At 35.4% G+C, this 23,062-nt stretch overlaps 1 protein-coding gene across 1 annotated transcript in view; it reads left to right on the top strand.

Annotated features, from left to right (window-relative positions):
* Positions 1-23,062, top strand: part of RYR2 (ryanodine receptor 2) — a 375,829-nt gene that overhangs the window by 241,099 nt on the left and 111,668 nt on the right. Inside the window, exons 33-51 of the mRNA XM_051615046.1 lie at positions 416-530; positions 1,019-1,179; positions 1,865-2,024; positions 2,294-2,380; positions 3,118-3,344; positions 4,263-5,064; positions 5,585-5,785; positions 5,908-6,013; positions 9,412-9,555; positions 10,966-11,239; positions 12,698-12,812; positions 13,188-13,320; positions 14,085-14,188; positions 16,028-16,163; positions 16,813-16,999; positions 17,461-17,566; positions 18,614-18,734; positions 20,203-20,372; positions 21,370-21,590. Coding sequence (XP_051471006.1) covers positions 416-530; positions 1,019-1,179; positions 1,865-2,024; positions 2,294-2,380; positions 3,118-3,344; positions 4,263-5,064; positions 5,585-5,785; positions 5,908-6,013; positions 9,412-9,555; positions 10,966-11,239; positions 12,698-12,812; positions 13,188-13,320; positions 14,085-14,188; positions 16,028-16,163; positions 16,813-16,999; positions 17,461-17,566; positions 18,614-18,734; positions 20,203-20,372; positions 21,370-21,590 — 3,570 coding nt within the window. The remainder of the gene's footprint in view (positions 1-415; positions 531-1,018; positions 1,180-1,864; positions 2,025-2,293; positions 2,381-3,117; positions 3,345-4,262; positions 5,065-5,584; positions 5,786-5,907; positions 6,014-9,411; positions 9,556-10,965; positions 11,240-12,697; positions 12,813-13,187; positions 13,321-14,084; positions 14,189-16,027; positions 16,164-16,812; positions 17,000-17,460; positions 17,567-18,613; positions 18,735-20,202; positions 20,373-21,369; positions 21,591-23,062) is intronic.

Raw genomic sequence — 23,062 nt, 5'->3', positions numbered from 1 at the left:
TTGTTAAATATTTCAATTTCACAATAAATCAGGGCTTATGGGTGGTCTTTTTAAATGCATGAAGGTCATTTAAGGTTCCACATTTTTCCCACATGACATAGATCTTTAACAGCCTGATAATTTTTTATGTGAATTTAGTTTCCAAGTAACTTTGAAATATATGGTTCAAGCTCAGAATTCATTTAAGTGCTTTTAAAAATGAAACCCTTTTGTGAAGTATTCGTTTTAGTTTAATTTATATAGAAGTATTAAACTAGCTAGTGTTAATTATTAATAATGTAATAAATATTATGTATTTAGGGCTTACATAATAAATGTGCATTTAGGGATAATGTATGAATGTAAAACTACTTTTTGTATATATATGGATATATTGAGCTTTTCATATAGATTTTTTATTATTAATTTATTACAGATTTATGCTCAGGAGGACAAAGCCAGATTATAGCACAAGTCACTCTGCACGGCTTACTGAGGATGTGCTGGCAGATGATAGGGATGACTATGATTATTTGATGCAAACTTCCACGGTATTGTAACATAGGATTGATATTTTAGCTGCTTGATTTTATTTATTTTTTTAAATAATTACATGTTTTTGCTTGTAAGAGTTTGAGAAACAGTGTAATTTTCAGACAGTTTTTTTAATTTAAATGTTTGTTGCAGTCCTGTACTACTGAAGTGGAGACCACTGTGTTAACTTTGTTTTAACTTGTCAGACTAAAAAAATTTCCAATGGAAAGCCATAAACTAATTGAATTAATTTTTGAAACTACTGTAGATAACACCAAACAGAAAAGAGAAAGAATGAATAGTTCTAGAATAATGGAATAAATAGGAAATAGTATATTAAACTTATGTTCAGGACTGTTTGAAAACTTCTATACTACACTTATTTTGAAGATGTGACATTTTCAGATTTTAGGGCAACAAATTAAGTCTGAATCAAATTGAAACATAGGAATTCAAATACTAACATTTAATGACTTTTTTTTTTTTTTTTTTTTTTATTTGACAGTACTATTACTCAGTGAGAATATTTCCTGGTCAAGAACCTGCTAATGTCTGGGTGGGCTGGATTACATCTGACTTTCACCAGTATGACACAAGCTTTGACTTGGACAGAGTGCGTACTGTCACAGTTACACTGGGAGATGAAAAAGGGAAGGTTCATGAGAGGTTGGTTACAGTATTCTTTAAAAAGATACTTGTTTTATATCCATATAAGCAACTAAACATTTATAAACTGTAAATCCACCCCATTTAGTGTCATTTGGTTTATGTAAAAAAGAAAAAGTAATAGGAAAAAGTGTAACTATACTTGTTCTCTCCTCTTGTTCATGACAAAACTGTTGAATAACCATCTAATCGTAGGCACTGAAAAGTCAAATAGCACAGTTTTTCTATGTAGTTTCAGACTGTATTGCTGTAAATATTGACTTCTGAGTTGGCACAAAGTAAAGCAAAATACCTCGTAGTATTTTTGGAACTTTTTGGTTTTGAGCAGACCAAAATCAGTACAACAGCAACTCCTCTCAACACTTCAGCTTCATACTTCTGGTATGATCCATACCAGAAACTGTGTTGTGCTTAATATTAAATGATTTAAAACATGAAGTTGCAAAGTAAGTTTTGTTCCCTGGATTTTTTCAAAATATTTGGGCTTCTTCACATTTTGTCATCCTCAGTTTTTCTTTTTTCAATTAATAAAGTCTAGATTTAATTGAATTTTGGCATTGCCTATGGTGGGATCTGCTGTTTTCTGCCACAAAGCACTGTTGGTTGCAGCCATACAAAGTTGTTCTTAGTCCACTACATAAAGTTTACACACCATCCATAAATAAACTTGTCTTTTGACATTCAGTATAAAACGCAGCAACTGCTATATGGTGTGCGCAGGAGAGAGCATGAGCCCTGGACAAGGACGTAATAATAATGGTCTGGAAATTGGTTGCTTAATTGATGCTGCCAGTGGCCTCCTGACCTTCACAGCTAATGGCAAGGAACTGGGCACATACTATCAGGTGAGTATTTTTTGATGTCTTCCAGTGGGAAGAGGGGAAACTGAATCCTCAGACTGCATCTTGTTAGAAACTGTTGTACAAGATTGGAAGCAAAAGTATTTATTGCTGTTATGACAGCATTTTTTCCCTCCTATTTGGATTTTCTCGGGTTTTATTCAAAGGTTTGCATGTGTTGCTTGTCAATAGATATATTAGATGTTTGGGTTTTTTTAATACACAACATTGTTTTGCCATTTGCAATGGTTATATATCTGTGCATCTTGATTTAGGTTGAACCGAGTACAAAGTTATTTCCTGCTGTATTTGCTCAAGCTACAAGCCCCAATATTTTCCAGTTTGAATTGGGAAGAATAAAGGTAAATAATGCTTGGTTTTGTGTAGGCTTAGTACTAATATTTCATATCACATAATTTATTTTTGTTTCGCCATTTCTGACTGCAATCTGTATTGGACACATTTTTATTATACCAAGATCTTGCAGTGTTGTCATTTTTACCCTTAACGTATTTTAAAATACTTAATGTATTTAAATACACTCTATTGTATGATAAGGGTTGTAAGTGATTAGAATTGGCAGAGGGTATTTGAAAGTCCTATTGAATTTTCTGAACCTCATCCTTTATGGTGAAACAAAATCACTGGGGTCAGTAAGACAAATTTCTTATTCTACAGAGCATGGATGACTGGTTTCTCTGTGAATAGGCTTAGGGTTTTAAAATAGTTTTCAAGTACATTTAAATGGTATAATCAAGAAAATGGAACTAAAATTTGCATCCTTGCTTTGGATACGTGGTTATCTAAGAAAGCAGAAAAGTGGAGTTCAGACCTCTGGTCCAAGGAAGTGGCCACACGTTACATTCAAGTTTCTGTTTCAAATTTAGCAATTAAAAAAAAAATTAAAAATGTTATGGACAATGCTCTCTTGCTGCTAATCTGCCAACAGTACCCAGCTGGTTTTACAAACTACTGAAAATGTCAATTTCTTGTTGCATTGTACTATACTGTACTATATTTGAATATATTTCTTGGAAAATATATTCATTGTTTGGTAAAGATGATGGAACTGATTGTCTCTTCCGTTGGAATTTTTCAGAATGTAATGCCATTATCTGCTGGATTATTCAAAAGTGAACACAAAAACCCAGTCTCTCAATGTCCTCCACGTCTCCATGTCCAGTTCCTGACTCATGTTCTTTGGAGTAGAGTGCCAAACCACTTCCTGAAGGTTGATGTTTCTCGTATCAGTGAACGTCAAGGCTGGATGATACAGTGCCTGAATCCTTTGCAGTTCATGGCCCTTCATATTCCTGAAGAAAACAGGTTGGTGTTTGTGTGTTGAAGTATATCAGAGCTAGGTTGGGATTATGAAGCTAGACATGTAATAAAATTTCTATAGAAAAAGCCCAAGATCTTATCTGTATTTATTACACATGTAAATAAAGGCAGTGTGTTGTGATTTAGCTAATAGTAGAAATTAATCTTACTTCTAATTGTTTTAAAATCAGCCTCCTTTTGTTTTGTTTCCAACCTCTGTGAGTTTCTCTTCAAATAATTTAATAATATATAAAGATTTTGAATGAAAATGCAAGGAACCCTGTTTATAAATGATTAGTGCTAATCCATAAAACAGGCGAATATCTGTTTTTGCAGAGATTTTTTAAGGTTTGTGACCAATTGAATGATTCTGTTTCTTTAACTTGAACAATTGAAGAAATTTAACTTTGTGATTTCCTTGTTTCCCAAATTTGTCAGCATTTTGCCAGTGCCAAAACAAAATAAAATAACTTAAAAATGAGATAAGAATTTTAAACACACAACCCTGCCCCCTAATCCTCTGCAAATGAGCTGGTTAGTTTGTTGCCATGTTGAACCCCAGTTCTAAAACCAGTAAGTGATATGATTCTATGCTAGTTTCAAAACCTTTCTTGGTTATCCACATTTTTATTTGTAGTATGAAGAAGTTTTCTGTGTTAAGTAAATAATTTTGATCTTCCCCCACTAGAAGTAATTTAAGTTGTACTTTGGGAGTGACTTGAGTAAGTTCCTGGTTGAACTTTGTTCTTAGTTCTTGATTCTTAGGTTGGCAGTGTTTCTCACATCAGAGTTGAAATGCGGACAAAGCCTGTCCCTGGAACTGATCTTGTGCTGATGCTATCCTTAAGGAGAATTTTGTGTTTCCTCACTGAAGTAAGCTTTTGCACTGATACGGAATTTACTGTATTGTTTTTTTCTCTGCAGAACTATTGATATTTTGGAGCTGACAGAACAAGAAGAATTACTGAAATTTCACTACCATACCCTCCGGTTATATTCAGCTGTTTGTGCTTTAGGCAACAACCGAGTGGCCCATGCTATGTGTAGCCATGTGGATGAATCTCAGCTCCTATATGCTATTGAAAATAAATACATGCCAGGATTATTACGTGCAGGATACTATGATTTACTTATCGACATCCACCTCAATACCTATGCAACTGCCAGGTTAATGATGAATAATGAATTTATAGTTCCAATGACAGATGAGACAAAGAGTATTACTTTATTTCCTGATGAAAACAAAAAACATGGCCTTCCTGGGATAGGACTGAGCACTTCATTAAGGCCAAGAATGCAGTTCTCTTCTCCGAGTTTTGTAAGCATTAGCAGTGAATGCTTTCAGTTCAGTCCTGAATTCCCTCTGGAGGTTTTAAAGGCCAAAACCATAGAGATGCTGACTGAAGCTGTTCAGGAGGGCAGTCTCCATGTCAGAGATCCAGTTGGAGGTTCTACAGAATTTCTGTTTGTCCCTCTTATCAAGCTTTTTTATACCCTCCTAATTATGGGAATCTTCCACAATGGGGATCTGAAACACATCTTGCGGTTGATTGAGCCCCGTGTTTTCAAAGAAGCAATGAGTCAGGAGGATGAAATTGATTTCTCAGAGAAGGAGCTGAGCTCAGATGAGCTCAAATCAGAAGAAGGAGCAGAAGAAACCAGAGGGGAGCAAGTGCCAAAGGAAGGACTCCTTCAGATGAAACTTCCAGAACCTGTTAAGTTACAGGTAACAATATTACTGTGACAGTGGTTGTTCCCATTTCTTCACAGATCTTTTTTTCTTCACTTGGTAATTTCTCTTTCAAGAATGTAGCATTTTGATGCTAATTAAATAGAGAAGTAATTTCCTTGCATGAAACAAGTTATTGTATCTTCCTCATCATAGGAACTGGTTCAGCCTAGATCAAACAAATGTTGTTTCATTAAATAGAGTTACTATCTCAATGACATTAACGGAGAATTAATTTTAATGAAGAAAATAAGTTCGCTAGAAGCAAGGAGCAAATCCATTCTTTTATAACATAAATAAAAATCTTACATTTTAAATGTCTGAGGCACATCAGTCTCTTGCAGATGCCAGATATTCCTGGTGTAGGATTACTTCACATGTTGTAAATGACATTATTAAAGATTTCAGTCACTTTATTTGATAGCTGCTGTAAGGAATTCATTCTTATTAGTATAATATACAGAAGATATTTCTTAGCTTACCAGCTCTTCTTTCTCGTATCATACTGTTTTCTCAGATGTGTCATCTGCTTCAGTACCTGTGTGACTGCCAAGTACGACACCGAATAGAAGCCATTGTAGCATTTTCAGATGACTTTGTGGCCAAGCTTCAAGAGAATCAGCGCTTCCGGTACAATGAAGTGATGCAGGCTTTGAACATGTCTGCTGCCCTGACAGCTAGGAAAACAAAAGAATTTCGATCCCCACCTCAGGAGCAGGTACAGCTTACAATGGACAATTTTTTTTTTTGTTGTGCTCTGTGTGTGGAGAGTTTGGTTTGGTTTCAAAGTTTTTCATTTTGGAGATCAGTATAATTTGTTGTTCCTCTGTATTCTTTAAGATTAACATGCTGCTGAACTTTAAAGATGATAAAAATGATTGTCCTTGCCCTGAAGAAATTCGGGATCAACTCTTGGATTTCCATGAAGACTTAATGACACACTGTGGTAAGTCTTGTTACTGAATATTTTTATATTTTTAATGTTATTTGCCTTAGAAGCATTTTTTCTAAATAATTTTACATAAGAAACACCAACTAAGTAGCCTATAGGTTACACATAAATTATGAATACTGTCAAATAAAGCTACTTGCTTCATGACAGAAGAGAAGTTGTTTTAATTCATACAAGTAGGAATTTCTTTCGACTTAACGTATTGGATAACACTATAGCTCACTTATTATTCAAAGGATTCCTGTGCTCTGTTCCCTCTGCTTTGCACTCCCTTGCATAAGTTGGTGCAAGTCATCTTTGCTGTATCAAGTTGACTATGAGTACATTAAATACAATATAACATAATATTAGTGGCTGATTCTTAGATATGAATGAAGATATAGAAGTTTATTGTTTATTAAAATAGACAATCAAAAGAAGCAGTTAAATGTCTGTGATTTTAATTTTTCCATTTTAGTATAAATAAATAAGTTCTTTTTTTTTTTTTCTTTTTTTTTTTTTTTTTTTTTTTTTTTCCCCCTTATGCCAGTTTGGAACTCTGCCCATTCTAGTTTGCCGATTGTATCTTTTTCACCTCAGAAAAGAGCATGGCTGCATTTTTCTTCTAACTTCCTTGCAGATTTTGGTGAACTGCTTTTAAGTCCACCACAAAACTTCTGTTCTGCAGGTTGACAAACTCAGTTCCTTCATGCTCTCCTTACTGGACAAGAGGTTCAGCTACCAATCATCTTGTTGGGCCATAGTTAGATCTTCCAGCTTTTCAATGTTAGTTTTGTATTGGATAATCCAAAACTGGATGTAGTATTCCAGATGTCATGTCATGAGTGATGAGTACTGAGGAAAAATCACTTGCCTTGAGCAAGTGAATATGTTTCTGCTAATACAGGATATTTTTAACTCTCCTTACTGGTAGAGTGCACTGCTAACTAGTGTATCTCTTGCTCCCCAACAGGACCCCCAAAGTTCTTTTTGCAAAGATGTTTTTTTAACCAGTCTATGCCACATGAGGTCCAAGTTGCAAAACTTTGCATTTGTCCTTGATCAGTTTCAAGTATCCTGTTAGCCTCTTCCTCCACCCTGTTGACCTTCCCACCTTGAGTGTGTTTTATGCTCCCTCCAAAAGGTATAATCTTCAAACCTGATGAAGGTTAATTATAGCACTTTAAATGAATTATTTTTATTTTAAATGAAAAAATATATATATAAAAAAGGAAAATTCAAAGTATTCAAAGTAAACTGTCAGTTGACAGAAAACAAAGATGAAATAAAGAATTTAGATATTACATTTGAAAGGAGAAGAGACATTATCTTTCTCTTTGATTTTTTTCATTAATCTTCGGTCTTTTATGATTGTTCTCCTCTGTTCAAATTACTTGGTCTAGTTTTTGTAATAATTTTTCTTTTCTGTATGGGAAAATAGCAATTTGCATGAACTACAAGTAGAAAATTAATTCTGTGGCTTTAGAATTAATTACTCTATGTATTAAAAATATGGCTATTGCAAAAGAGACAAAACAATTACACATCTTGATTCCTATGTGTGGTTATTTAAGTAGCCACCGTATGGGGATTCACGTCTTGTGACATGGTTGAGACAATTGTATTGACAGTTTATTAATCAGAAAATACAACCAGACCTCAGGGAACAGCACAACTGTGGAAACCCAGACATTTCATTTGAGTAATCTTAGAGCATCTCTGTGTTCTAATTGATAAATCTTTACTGTTAATTAGTTTGGTTGAAGAAACTGGCATCCAAACCATTTTAAATATGATTTAGTGTAAAATACAAAGTTACTGATACTCCTTTTTTAGTTTAGTGTCAGTTACTCTCTTTTAATAACTTTTAATGGAAATGTAACTGTACTTAATGCAAAAAATCAGACAATTAAAGACAGATGAAATAAATTGAGAAGAATTATATAATGTCATGAAGAAGCATCCTATAAAATTCAAGACTGCTAAGGAATTCTCCACAAAACCCTTAACTTTAGATTTTACATAGGAAACAGATAAAATAGTTGAATGACCTTTTTACTTTGAGCTTATTTTAGTGTGAGTAGTAGGCATAGGTCAGTATTTTAAATTCCTTTGCAATATATGCATGAATGGATGAAGTTAAAAACATGAGAGAAGTGAGCTAATGGGAATCCCATGAAGTTCAGCAATTGGAAATGCAAAAACCTGTACCTGGGGAGGAATAATGCCATGCAGCAGGGACAGGTTAGGGACCACAAAACTGGAAAGTAGCTGGAAAATAGCAGAAATTGCAGAAAATTGCAGAAAGGACCTGGTGATCTTGGTGGGTAACAAGGTGACCATGAGAAGCACTGAGCTCTTGTAACATAGAAAGCCAACAGCTGTGCTGCCAAGTACATGAGAGACATGGACACGCTGGAGTGAGTCCAGGTAGGGGCCATCAAAGATGATTAAATCCTTGGAGCACCTTTTGTATGAAAAGAGTCTGAGAGGGCTAGTTTTGTTTCAGTTGAGGGGAAAGCTCATGGGGAGATTGTAGCAGTGCCTATCAACACCCGTTGGGCAGGAGGAGTAAAGGCTGAGCCAGAGTTTCCTCATGGTGCCTATTGACAATGGGCACAAATTGAAATACAGGAAATGCTACAGTTTTGTTTTGTTTTTTACTGTATGGGTGATGGAACTCAAGAGAAGTTGTGGAGTCTCCTGCTTAGGCAGTGCCAAAACTTGACCGGACATAGTCCTGAGCAACCTGCTGTAGTTCAACCTGCTTTGAGCAAGGAGGATGGACTAGACAATCTCTAAAGGCTCATTCCAACCTCAGCTGTACTGTAAAGCCTTGCATGCATGTTTTTTTTACATTTTCATAGCTTGTTATTGGAATATTGTAAAGCAGCCACTGTATTGTGAAGGTGGCCACTTTCTTCTGACTGGTCACTAGAAAGTATATTTATTGTAAATTTAGTTCTTTCACTTCTGTGGTGTGGTTTATCTAAAAATCTCCTAGTTTTAATAGTATCAGTTCAACCATACTGTGTCAGTAGAGACTGTATTTATGGTCCTGAGCTACATGTGTCCAAAACACAGACATCAGCGTTAGCATGGAAACATGTATACTGGGGAAGTTGACCACAGAAAAGTACTGACTATATATTTTGTATGTAATAACAACAAAATGCACAATAATTTAATAAGATTACATGATCCTTATCTGCAGTTTCCTGCCTTGCACACACACCTGTTTTGTACTTGCTCCAAACTGCTTGTTAAGCACTTTTCATATCAAACTTATGTAGTTTTAACAGAGCAGAACAACATAGTTCAATTTATTATTATTGTACATATAAGATACAAAACATGTCTCTAACTTATTTAATTTTATTCTTTTGCTATTTAGTATTTCTTTTTTATTTCAGGAATTGAACTAGATGAAGATGGAACTTCGGATGGAAACAGTGATTTAACCATTAGGGGGCGCCTCCTGTACCTTATGGAAAAAGTTACGTATCTCAAGAAGAAGCAAGCTGAGAAACCAGTTGATGATGATGCTAAGACATCCTGTAAGCAAAATTAAATCAGTTTATTGTATTCTAATTCCAAATGGAAAAAGAAGGAGGAGAGAAGTTCTTAATATATTTTTAGCCAAAACAAGGTGGATTTTTAGTGAAATGTTTGTGCACCTTAAAATCTGTAGCTCTAACTTAAAATAAGCTCAGATGGAATTTTTATGATAGGCAGATTTGTTTTCCAATGGGATGTAATGCAGCGTAGTACTGGCATTTTCACCCTTGATCCTTTTTCCAGAATGTGCCTTACTTTCTGTAGAATTAGTGCAGACTTCCTGATTATGATAACTTGCTCATAAAAGCAGTAGCAGCAGCCTTAAATCAGTATTTGCATGGAGATTACCAAGTTAAAGAAGACTATGCAGTTAGACCATAATTTTCAAAGCTGTTCTTCAGAAAAGCCTCCTCATCTGACCTAAAATTCAAGGTTTGCTGCCTGTGATTGTTTTGGCATTTTTCTGACACTTTCTGCCTTTCCATCTTGGTAAGAATCATTGCCAGTTGCATGAAAGTTCTGCACTTGGTGCCAACGGATTATGGCATTTTATTTATTTTTTTAGTCATCAATGCTGGTTCTGTTTTTATATTTTTACCTTTATTATAGTGGGTGACACTTTCAAATGTCCTAATTTTGTATGCTACTACCCTGCCAGCAGGACTGAGTTTCTGGGCACACAGTTTAGATGTTCTTACTTTGAAAAAAAACCTCGGTTTCCCTCATCTACTATACAGAGTTCCTAGGGAGGCTGGACTTTTACCTTGGTTACTTAACATAACTGCCCAAAGTTATAGGATGAGAAGATTTCCCCAGGGTACTTACAATGCAATGGCTTCTAAGCTGCCAGTTATTAGTGTTAGGCTAGGTCTGTGCAGAATGTGGTGATGAATCCTACGGTTCCCTAATTTTTTTTTTCTTGTAGTAAGATGAAACCACCACAAACCTAATTTACTCTCTCATGTTAGTAGAAATACAGTATGAAATTAAACTAATTCCATACACCTCTTCAGATCAGATCAAATAAGCATCACACAACTCAGTATTGTGATGGCTAGGCTGCCTGGGTCCTTCATTGCAAGCAGGAAAACAGTCAGACCCACAGGGAGGTGGGATGCAATATGTAGAAATAAACCTAATGACTTTGTGATCATCTTATATGTTTTTATAATTGTTTATCTTATCAAATTTATTTTCTGTATTTTAAATATAGCCTTTTGGTTTTGAGAATTTTCTGCTTCTTGTGTATGATTTTATTTTCCTTTGATAGTCTGTTAAGAAATACTGAGAAGGTGCTTCTTGATAATTGATTTAATTCTTATTTATGTTGCATAGTGGATTCTGAGGGACTACCAATAGAGAGAAAAGCAATTAATGGTAATTTAGTGATTTATTTATTTTCTTCACAGCTACTCTTCAGCAGCTGATTTCAGACACAATGGTACGCTGGGCCCAGGAGTCAGTGATAGAAGACCCGGAGTTAGTGAGGGCCATGTTTGTATTGCTGCATCGCCAGTATGATGGTATTGGTGGCTTGGTTCGAGCCCTACCAAAGACCTACACCATAAATAGTGTGTCTGTGGAAGACACAATCAATCTTCTAGCATCCCTTGGTCAAATCCGTTCCTTGCTTAGCGTCAGAATGGGGAAGGAGGAAGAGAAACTTATGATTCGTGGATTGGGGTAAATAACTGGAGTGTAACATCTCTTTATATTTATAGATATTTACTGTTTGCTTTATGGTTATAGCCAAGGTTATACATGATGTTTGAATGTGAATAGTGTATATGGATGTAAATGCAGACACTGGTATCAGTTGAATAATATCTTCAGTTGTAAGATAGAGCCTTTGCATCATTATATGCATAATTTTTAGAGAGAAGCAAATTACATGTGTAAGACTTCTTATGAGAAAAGCTGAAAACATGCATGAATGTTTTATGATATTACAAAATATATCTTGTTACTGTATTTTAGACAGTATGGCTGTGAAGAATCCTATCAAGAATACTGCCCATTTTATAGGACTGCAGTGACTGGTAGCTGCTGATGCTTACAATTGCCCTCAGCATTCAGCTAATGGAGTTGTCTACATTTGTCTGTACATATGGCATCTTTTAATTGCACTGAATGTACTTCGTACTATTTGAACTATGAAGTAGTTCACCCAGTCTTATTCTTCCTAATCATATGATTAATAATAGTTAGATATAGCCTAATAAAGAGAAAACAGTAAAGAAAACATTATCATCTCTGCTAGCAAAGAGGTTGGGTTTTTTCGCTCACTTTTTTCAAACAAATTTTACCATCTGAGAGATGTCTGGTGAGACTAAATATCAGCTGTGATCTATTAGAAATGCCTGATCAGCAAGAACAGTGACAGCTGAAGATAACATTATATAAAGAATGCCAGGAATGCAAGAAGAAGAGAAGCTTTTAAGCAAAGTACCTTTTTCTTTTTTTTTGAGCTCAAAAAACCTCGAATGTCCAAATAATGCCTATACATAATTTTGTAGTGTCATTATGAACTTCACGTTATAATCTTAAGAACTGATTTTAAAGTATGTAAAACTATTCTGTTGAAATACATAGGAGAAGAGATTTTTTCAGCTATGGTAACTCATGAACTAAGATTTATATTCATGCATGTTTCTGATGCTTACAGGAGAGCTGTATTCTGTCTTCTCTTTTCCCTACAATTGTTTTTTCTTGGTTTTGATGGCAGATGTGAAATTTCTCAAGATTGAAATATTCTGAAAAGAGTGCTTTGTCAAAATATTGATTAGTTGAATTTACAATTTTCACTAATATAGCAGTTTTGATCATGCTCCTGTCAGAAATATTTTTAGATCTGAAATGGAATTTATATTGAAAATAGAAGAGCATCCTACTCTGGTATAATCAAGTGGTGATTAAGGCAATAACTGTAATATGGGAAAAGAAAGGTCAGGTTCTTCCACAATGTGCACAGAAAAACAGACTATCAGGACAGATTGAGACTCAACCTGAAAAAGTCTCTGAGGTAATTTTTCACCTCAGGTGGTAAAGAATTGCACAGTAAATCAACTTTGCAAATAACCTAATAGATAAACTATTGGTCCATAACTTGTTAATCTATTTTTTCATTTTGTTTTCTTGTAGAGACATCATGAATAATAAAGTATTTTACCAACATCCAAATCTCATGAGAGCTTTAGGCATGCATGAAACTGTCATGGAAGTGATGGTAAATGTGCTTGGTGGAGGAGAATCCAAGGTAAAGCAATTCACTGTTAGAAGACAGACAGTTTAGAATGTTGCTGTTCAAAGCTTTATCCTGTAGGACATTGAGCAGTCACTGGAGGTAGTGAGACCATAACTTCTTACTAATTTCCATTAGCATAGTGGCTGACTAAGTTTTTAGAAGAATCTATCTTTCCATTCTGGAGGAATCTATAATTAGCAACTAGCAGTTTATATACTTCCTGGGTTTTAAGGGAGAGATATTTTTGAAAGTAATTAAAAATAGATGCATTATTACTCTGTGAATCTGAGCATTCACGCATTTTCATGTTTGAATCTAGATTTCTGGGTGCTAGTTTTATGCCTGTCTTGGAGTTTGAACTTCAGTATGGTTTTTTTTGCTTCTTAGGAAATCACTTTCCCAAAGATGGTGGCAAACTGCTGTCGTTTTCTATGTTATTTTTGCCGCATCAGCAGGCAGAATCAAAAAGCAATGTTTGATCATCTTAGTTATTTATTGGAAAACAGCAGCGTTGGCCTTGGTAAGTAGTAAGTGTGTGAGATCGTAAACAAAAAAGCCAAAATTTCAAACTTCCTGTCAATTTATATATATAAACCCACCGTTTTTTTTTCTGCATGCCTCTGTTTGTGTTGCAGTTTCTTCCGTAGCCAGTGCAACAATATTTTCATTAACTGTCTTAAAGTTTTCTTAAAATGTTAGTCTTTCTTTTCTAGGGTGAAGTGTTAGAGAGGAGATACATTTATCCTCTATTTAATTTAGTACATTTAATTGAGATTATGCAATTATTTAGGATAATCATAGTAATTGTTTTTTAATTATCACAAACTACTTATTAATGTATAGGTAAAGGACAGAAGCATAAACTATAAAAACAGTTTGAAGAAATAGATAACATAATCTTACGTTTTAGAGTTTAGAGATATTTTCTATTTCAATACATTTGATAAAAAGTTAGTGTTTGGATAGAAAATCTCTGCTACCTTTTCCTCAAAATGAAGTTGTGTCAGTTAGGAAAACTGGAAAGAATGAGATCTTAAAACAAAAACTAAATGGAGAGAGTAAGGTCGTGTAAGAAAAGCTGTTTCTAGTTTCAACATTTGCATTGCATTCTGAATTCATATCCAGGTAAAATATCAAATGAGGGCATGATGATTTTTTTATAAATGATATGTTTGTAATAATATGGTAACTAATGCCAAAATGTATTTTATTTTAAAAAATTGTTAATGTATTTCCTATGATTTTGTTGGTTTTAAAGTTGGTGTTGAAATGTTATTTTAACAGCTTCTCCTTCTATGCGAGGATCAACTCCTTTAGATGTTGCAGCGGCCTCTGTGATGGATAACAATGAACTTGCTCTAGCTTTAAGGGAGCCTGATCTGGAGAAGGTTGGTAGCTTCTTTATCAAGCACGGTTTTCCTCTGTAAAAAGGAAAAGACTTCTTTTTCCTGGATAAATAAAAATTCGATATTATAAGAATTATGTGGTAATTTTTTGATACCTTGCAGAGGAAGACTATCAGGAACTGATTGTTCTTTCTGCTGGTGGTCTGGATAGTTCAACTGAGTTTGTAGTTATTACTCACATGTATAATCAAAAGGAATTGCCTCAAGGGCAGATCTTACTTTGAGAACAGTGAAGTTCAAAGCCAACAAAACTTCACTGCTAAAATCTGTCTTTTTTGTTCTGTCTTGATGATGACATACAGTGGTGGCATAATGCCATAAGCGTTACTTGGTTAGCCTTGGGACAACTTGTTACAATAGATGACAAATTTTACAATATATGACAACTTTTAATAGAGATAGCTATATATATCTATCTGTAATTTTTCTGAACATTTAAACCTGTTTCAGAAACTATTCAAGGCATTGGGATTAATTATACTAAAGAATAAAAAGCTCAAGAGAGCATGTGATAATTGTGTAGAATATGTAAATTGCTGCTGCAAGAAGGAATAGAGTAATGGTTATTATGTCAGTGGTAGATAAGAAAAGTGTCTTGAGTAATGTAAAGGCAAATTTAAGATAAACATTAAAAAACACTTTGTAATTGAAAGACAGTGGAATACATTGTCCAATTTGTTCTTGAAGACCTCGGATTCTGGAGATTCTAGAACCTTTATAAGAAAGCATGTATTAGGAGCAATATAAGCGCAGATGATCCTTTCTTGGAACAGGAAGATGAACCGTATGCATTTAAAAGGACACTTTCAGACTTATTGTTCTTATAAATTGTCAGCAAAAAGAAGCTGTCTGAATTGGTTGAAGGCTATGCTTACTGTTCTTACAATTCAGAAAGGAGAGGGCCAACTGAAAACTACTGATGCTATCAGTCTGGATTACAGGGAATGTTACTTCTGTGTGTCTAAAAAGAAAGGGAGAAAAAAAGACAAGTGAAAAGAAAAAGTTAAAATAAAATAGTAGACCTCTGAGTTATATTAGAACATGTCTTTTCAAATATGGGGAGTGTATAGTTGGGGAATATTACTGTCACAATTTGACTTAGGATCCGCAATTAAACCAGAGACAGCAATGCTCTCTATGCCCTGGATTGTCCTCACTGGACACCGGCCGTGGACTGAAGAGAAGTGAAGGAGAAACAGGAAGGAAGTTGTCTTCTGTAATCTCTGACCTTCCTCTGAGCTTACATAGATATATGGAAAGGAATATCTGTGCCCAATTTTGCTGTTTAATTCAGCCTCCCCTATGGGGTGGGTCATAGATCTCCTGGTAGTGTCTGAGCCAGCAGGGCAAAGACATAACCTTGGAGTCTCGTCAGTAACATAAACATTCCAGTGTTATCAGTCCACTAGCTGCAACAGTTGTTGCTAGTTAAAAGAGAGATTACTGAAGGGAAAAAAAAAAAAATCAGTAAAAGGAAAATTGGCTTCATCCTGGCTCAGACCAGGACAATTACAAAACTAATTTGGAACACTCAGGGTTGCAAGAGGAATAAGGTATGTATAGCAAAGCAGTGATTTAGAGAGAGGAAAAATGGAATTGGGATAAGTAAGGCCTTGCAGTGCATGGCAGAAGTAGGAAAAGACTGGGAAAGTGAACTAAGAAAGTGAGTGTTCTTATGATTTGCCCAAAATATTTTATGTTTTTTGGGGGGATAACAGAACATGGACACCATACCTGAGAGAATGCATGAGGATGCTTCCCTTTGAAACTGCTCTTTTCTTTTTCACAATTAATACTGTTTTCTTCTTACCTCACTCATAGGTTGTTCGCTACTTGGCTGGATGTGGATTGCAGAGTTGTCCTTTGTTGATTTGTAAAGGTTACCCAGACATCGGATGGAATCCAGTTGAAGGAGAGCGATATTTGGATTTTCTTCGTTTTGCTGTTTTTTGCAATGGTAGAGTAGAAGCCTGTAATTCAAATAAGTTTGTAATTTAAAATAATAATACAAGCCAACTTAATAAGTTATCATAAATTTAAAGGACATTTTTTCAAAAGAGTAGAATCATGTAAGCCAAACAGTAACTTGAATGCCCATTTCACATAGCCTAGGAGCATATGTGCCAATTTTGAGATCCATCTTCAGTATTTGAAATGCACACATCTCCTTTGGAAGCAGAGCACAGGATTCTTAATATTTTTGTGATTAAACTGATGCTAGTCATAGAGCCAAAGCCTCATCTTTAATGAAAATTTAGATAGTCCAATTTTAGTGTTTAGCAGCTACCTTGATCTCCTCATTAGCTCTCTCACTTGACTATGGGTCTTTACTACAAATCAGTAGCTTCAGTATGCTTTAAACATCCTTCATTACATAGTTACTTCTTTGTTTAATTTTGATTTAAGAGGTTTTATTTCATAGCTTTTATTAGAATAAGAGAGTATATCTGTGTGCTTATGTGACTTTGTAATGAAATTTAGACTGTTTTGCAGTTAAATGTATTTACTGATTCATACATTCTGTACTTTTGTGTACCTTTTCCTGATTATATTTCAGAAGTCTTTTTGATATAATCTGAAATCTTGATTTTTGCTCTATCTGGTAGGAGAGAGTGTGGAGGAGAATGCTAATGTTGTAGTCAGACTGCTTATCCGCCGACCTGAATGTTTTGGTCCAGCTCTAAGAGGAGAGGGAGGCAATGGATTACTCGCTGCCATGGAGGAAGCAATACAGATATCAGAAGATCAAACAAGAGATGGGCCATCTCCAAGTAATGGATCTAGTAAAACCCTGTAGGTGCAGTGAAATTGCTTACATTGCCACAATTTTTGTTTATTCGTTTTAAACTCTTAGTCATGAATTGGCTTGCTTATTTTAATATGTGAATTGTGAGCTGTATTCTTCATTGGATTCTACAGAGGGTAGAGTTTTGTCTCAGCCAAATAGTGCTTGCTCTGCACTGTTAAGTAACTAAATATTAAATCCTATTTAGAATTCTTTTTGTTCTTTGTCATTCAGTTAAGAATCAGTCCTCTGATGAAAAATGGGACAAATTGTAACAATGCAGATGCCACTATACACTTTCAGGGACAGATTTAATTCTGTTTTATTCTACTAACAGTCCACTAGTTAATAGGAAGCCCCTATGTATGAGCTCTTACACCTATGAGCAGATTTTCTTTATTGCTGATGTAAAAGCTGTTCTGTATTTTTTTTTCATCTTCTAATTGTTTTAACATTTAACTAATTACAGTGAAGTGGACGAACAAGAAGATGACACTATTCACATGGGAAATGCAATCATGACCTTTTATGCTGCTTTGATTGATCTTTTAGGACGTTGTGCCCCTGAAATGCATGTAAGTTTTAGGTCTTCATGCATTGGAAAGTGAAGGCAAAGTTGTTGTACTGATTTTTCTGTGATTTCCTGTTTGCCTTTTTCATAGTAACATTTTGTCAGGTATTAAAGCAGAGGTATGGATTCATAGTATCTTAATGTAGATAATAATAGAACAGTTTGAAATTGAAGGAACCTTAAAGATAATCTAATTCCATCCCCCCTGTATTGACAAGGACATCTCCAACTAGATAAGGTTGCTCAAAGCCCCATACAACCTGGCCTTGAGCATTTCCAGGGAGAGGGCAACCACAGCTTCCCTGGGCAACCTCTTCCAGTGTCTTACCAACCTCACAGACAAGAATGTCTTCCAATGTCTAACTTAAATCTACCCTTTTCCAGTTTAAAACCATTACCCTTTGTCTTATCTCTACATGCCCTTGTAAAAAGTCCCTCCTCAGCTTTCCTGTCGGCCCCCTTCAGATACCTTCAAAATACTTTCCTGTTCTTCTGAAATTTTACTTAGTTATACACAGTTTCTCATTTCACCCTGAAATGTGCCCTAATTCACTTAGATCAGTATAGATCAGTATCAGATTTGTGCAGAGATTGATAACTTGAGAATTGAGACTTCTGTATAACGTCAGTGTATGAATATCTGTTTTGAGTAAAACTCTCCCTGTCTCATTACCTTTTTAAGAACAAAATTGAAACAACTTGGCGGCTTGGAAGTGCTAGATTTTGGCAAGGACGAAGTTTTGGCTTTTTTTAATCTGAAAATCTTCTGCTTCCCCCCTCCCGTGTAATAAATTCTAATGCTTTGTTCACTTATTTTACCTAACATTCCTTTCTGAAAAGAGGCTTAGTTTTATTTAATAACCAAACAGATGCACATGTACATAAAAAATACAGCAAATAAGTATAGATTGAGTGAAATTTACATTTTTAATTTTAATGTGATTTTGAGAGCAGTTGTTCATGTCTATCAATGGTTCAGGTAGTTTCCAGAGCATGAACACATACAGAAGATAGAAAGAAGACTGTTAATTTTTAAATTTTTCTTCCTTAGCTGATACATGCTGGCAAAGGGGAAGCTATTAGAATCAGATCAATTCTACGATCTTTGATTCCACTGGAAGATTTGGTGGGAGTAATTAGTATTCCTTTTCACATGCCAACCATATCTAAAGGTAAGATGATAATTTTACTTTTTTTTTTTCTTCTGTCCCATTCTTGTGTTTTGTAATTTAATTACATATGGATACTCATACTTCACTCAGCATTTAAAAATGTTATAGAAATTAAATTGTTTATGTGAATTAGAAGAAAAATTATTTCAAGTGTTTATATTTTTTTTACTGCATGCTGTAGTCAATAATTATGTATACACTTAAATGATGTAAATAATTCAAATCGAATAATGAAAAACTTACAACTTTAAAAAGAAATTTAAAAAGAAATTTAAAAATGCATACTTTCTGTTTTTCTAAAATATTTTTAAAAATTACAGTCTTGTAATGTTTTCTTGATAACGTAATCTTTAGCTTTTGTCATTCTAACCCTATCAGCTGTTTCTAGCAGATTTTGCTAAGACACCAGAGTTGCTCTTCAGCAACTATAGTGAAGTTACATTAGGAAAAATGTTTTCACAGAGACAGTGGTTAGACACTGGAATAGGCTTCCCAGGGAGGTGGTTGAGTGACCATCCCTGGATGTATTTAAGGATCATTTGGATGTGATGTTGGTGGATATGGTTTAGGGGAGAACTTTGCAAAGTAGGGATGATGGACTTGGTGATCCCAAGGGTCTTTTCCAACCTGAATAGTTCTATGATTCTGTGACACACATAGGCAAATGCATTTCTTTGTGTTTTCTGCCTACATAGAATTAATTGCAATAGTGGGAGCTATGTGAGTGTCAGTATAAAATGGAAAAGAATTACATGGTTTGGGGTATCTGGATAGAAAACACTATAATTGCAACATGGAAGTGTCTAGGTGTCTAGGGATTTACAGCACAAAAATGCCCAGTAGATTACAGTAGAAGAGATAAAGAGATCAGTCATTCCATTACACCATTATTTATCTATATTCCAAATAGTGGCATATCTATAGGTGATATCTCAGTAGCATAGAGCTCATAGATACAGAATTGTTTATTTGGTTTTGAAAATGAAAGTATGAAAATTTAAAAATATTTCAGTGAATTCCTTTCAGATACCTAAGAGGCTTTCAGATGCAGGGGATTTTTTAACACAATCCTTATTCATTGTCACACATTACAGATATGCTTACAAGTGCTGCATTTCTGGGATGCTTGATAAAGAATTGTATTTTTTTACTTTCTGTCTGCTTCTTCTGAGAACTAGGTAGTTCTGTAGATTAATTAGTTTGTTTTGGGTACTTATATTAGAATATCAACTAGTAAGAATCCCTTAATACCCAAAGCCTGTATGGACTTTAAGGTCTATCTGCATAAAATTTGCCTTACGCATTCTTATTCAGTTCACTAAAAATATGTTGCCTTTGTGTAAAAAACCATTGAGAAGATGCCTACATATTAACAGAGACTCAAAACATCTGACAAGTAGTAGCATGACTGCATTGTCTGCTGGTGAAGGATGATCCTTATCATTGAAGTCTTATTTCTTCCTTTTAGATGGTACTGTGGTGGAACCTGACATGTCTGCGGGGTTTTGCCCAGATCACAAGGCAGCCATGGTTTTGTTCCTTGACAGGGTCTATGGAATTGAGGATCAGGATTTTCTTCTGCACCTTCTTGAAGTTGGCTTTCTGCCAGATCTTCGTGCTGCTGCTTCTTTAGATACAGTAAGGGTTTTAAGTGTGTTTTTATTTTGATTCTGTTATCTTACTGAACACTGCAGCATTTTGCTTACCTCAAAAACCAATTTTTTATTTCTTCATGTTGTCTTCCATATTTCTCAAATGCTGGATGATCTGCCTTTTGCTGCTGAGCTTTGAGAATACTTGGAGAACAGTGAATAAACATTCCCCAGGAGGATGTACACTTTATAAAAAGCCCCCATTGGTGCCCATGTCTGTAACAGAAGCAATGCGTTTCCCCAGGAGACTTTCTGAGCTTGTGCTGTGGAATCAAAATCAGATAAATGGCCTATGGAGCAACCTAGCTGAGAGTGTCTTTTCAGAGATCTACAGAAAGTGTTCACGTCTAGGCTTTGTTAGGGACACCTACATATTATTTAGGAAATCACTGAATTTTTCTTTAGTTCCTACTCAGAGTTGCTGCCTTTTTTTCTGTGTGCCTTGTGACCATCTAATTTTTCTTACCTGGCTTGGTCCAGAAAGATCAGACTTAGAGAGCTTATATGGGGGCTAAGGTATGGACTTTGGTTCCCCATATTTGACCTGTTGTGAGAACATTTTTCTGAAAATTGTTGTGTTGTTATTTAAGAAAGAGGATGTGAAGATTTTTCATTTGGTGGAATTTGGCCTTGATAGTCGCACAGAAACACAATGAACTTTGTAAATGTAGATTTGACTCATATTACCTGATTCTGTAACGCTCTCTTAAGCAAATATGACATTATTTAATATGGTCTTAAAAATTGTTTTGGTTTTGAATTGTTACCTTTACTGTTTGTTTTCATTAATTCAAAACAAAACAAAAGCCATCTGTGAGAATTTAGAAGCAGAAAAGAAGCTAGGTATCAAATCCTCATTTGTATGTTTTGGAAATGTGTGTTTTCCCTCTTTAAAATTCCTACAAAAGAAAACCAAGCAAGTTCTTTTCATATGTAACAACACTGATGATACAAATCTAATTTCTGTCCCATTTAATTCATAGGCTGCTTTAAGTGCTACGGATATGGCTTTGGCTCTGAATAGATACCTTTGCACAGCAGTATTGCCTCTGTTGACCCGATGTGCTCCTCTTTTTGCTGGCACAGAGCACCATGCTTCCCTCATCGATTCCTTATTACACACTGTGTACAGACTCTCAAAGGGATGTTCTCTTACCAAAGCTCAGCGTGATGCTATTGAAGAATGTTTGCTGTCTATCTGTGGGTAAGAAAATATTCCTGGCTGTGCAAAAATGCTAATTGATAAAGTAGCCCCTGATGTTTATAATACGGGAATGCATAACTATACCACCAGTAGTACAATTAAGATATATATTTTTAGCAGATATTTATACAATATTTATAAACATACTGTATTAAATTTCCAACTTTATTAATTACTCATATGCAGTCCTCAGTTATTTTACTAATACCAGGTTGTTTAAATTCAAACCTTGGTTGTTAATCATAGAATCATAGAATGGTTTGAGTTGGAAGAGACTTTAGAGATTATCTAGTTCCAACCTCCCTGCATGGGCAGCGACACCTCCCACTAGACCAGGTTGCACAAAGTACCATCCAACCTGGCCTTGAATGCTTCCGGAGATGGGCCTTCCATGACTTCCCTGAGTGCCTTGTTCCAGTGTCTCACCACCCTCACACTAAAGAATTCCTTCCTAATATCTAACCTAAATCTCCCATCTTCCAGTTTTGATCCATTATCCCTTGTCCTCTCACTGCAAGCCCTTGAAAAAAGTCCCTCCCCAGCTTTCCTGCAGGCCCCCTTCAGGTGCTGAAAGGCGGCTCTAAGGTCTCCCCGCAGCCTTCTCTTCTCCAGGCTGAACAACCCCAACTCTCATAGCCTGTCTTCATAGGAGAGGTGCTCCAGTCCTCTGATCATCTTTGTGGCTCTTCTCTGGACTCTCTCCAGGACCTCAGTGTCCTTTTTATATTGTGGGCTCCAGAATTGGACACAGTACTCCAGGTGGAGTCTCACAAGAGCTGAGAAAGGGGTAGAATCCCCTCTTGTGACCTACTGGCCACGCTTCTTTTGATGCAGCCCAGGACATGGCTGACTTTCTTGGCTGCAAGTGCACATTGCTGGCTCATGTTGACCTTCTTGTCCACCATCACCCCCAAGCCCTTCTCTTTGGGCTGTTTTCAATCCATTCTCCACTCAGCCTTAACTAAGAGAATATACAGCAAAAAGACAAAGTTCTGGAATTGTCAAATCATGCATACATTGATGTGCCAATTTCAAAAATTTTAGCTGTACCATTTGACAGTATGGTTGCTGATCAGTAAATTATACAGTTCTGTGGAGATGTTTATAGACATTGGGTTATACTGGAAATTCTAATCAATGATTAGCATTGATTTACTTCATTATTGACTCCTGCTTGACAACTTTTATCTGAGTGTCTGCAGTCTGAAAACCAGCTGATTATTATCCAGTTTTTTTAAAGCCTACAGGCTCAGTTATCAGAAGTTGACTAAGCATGGAAGAATTCGATTTCTAATTAGAGTTAGCAACCTATAGGCTTTCAAATCACCAGGATTTTTTAATAGATCAGCTTTTTTGTTGTTGCATAATGTGGAAATCTGTTTAGTAATAGACATTTCTATTGTATTACTGTAAAAAAGAAGTACTACATAGCATTTCTTTATAAAATGTATCACATTGTTTATATATATGTG

Source organism: Apus apus, chromosome 3 (assembly GCF_020740795.1).
Source record: "Apus apus isolate bApuApu2 chromosome 3, bApuApu2.pri.cur, whole genome shotgun sequence".
Classification (NCBI taxonomy): domain Eukaryota; kingdom Metazoa; phylum Chordata; class Aves; order Apodiformes; family Apodidae; genus Apus; species Apus apus.
The sequence above is the reverse complement of the archived record's forward strand: the minus strand, read 5'-3'. Positions and strand labels throughout refer to the sequence as shown.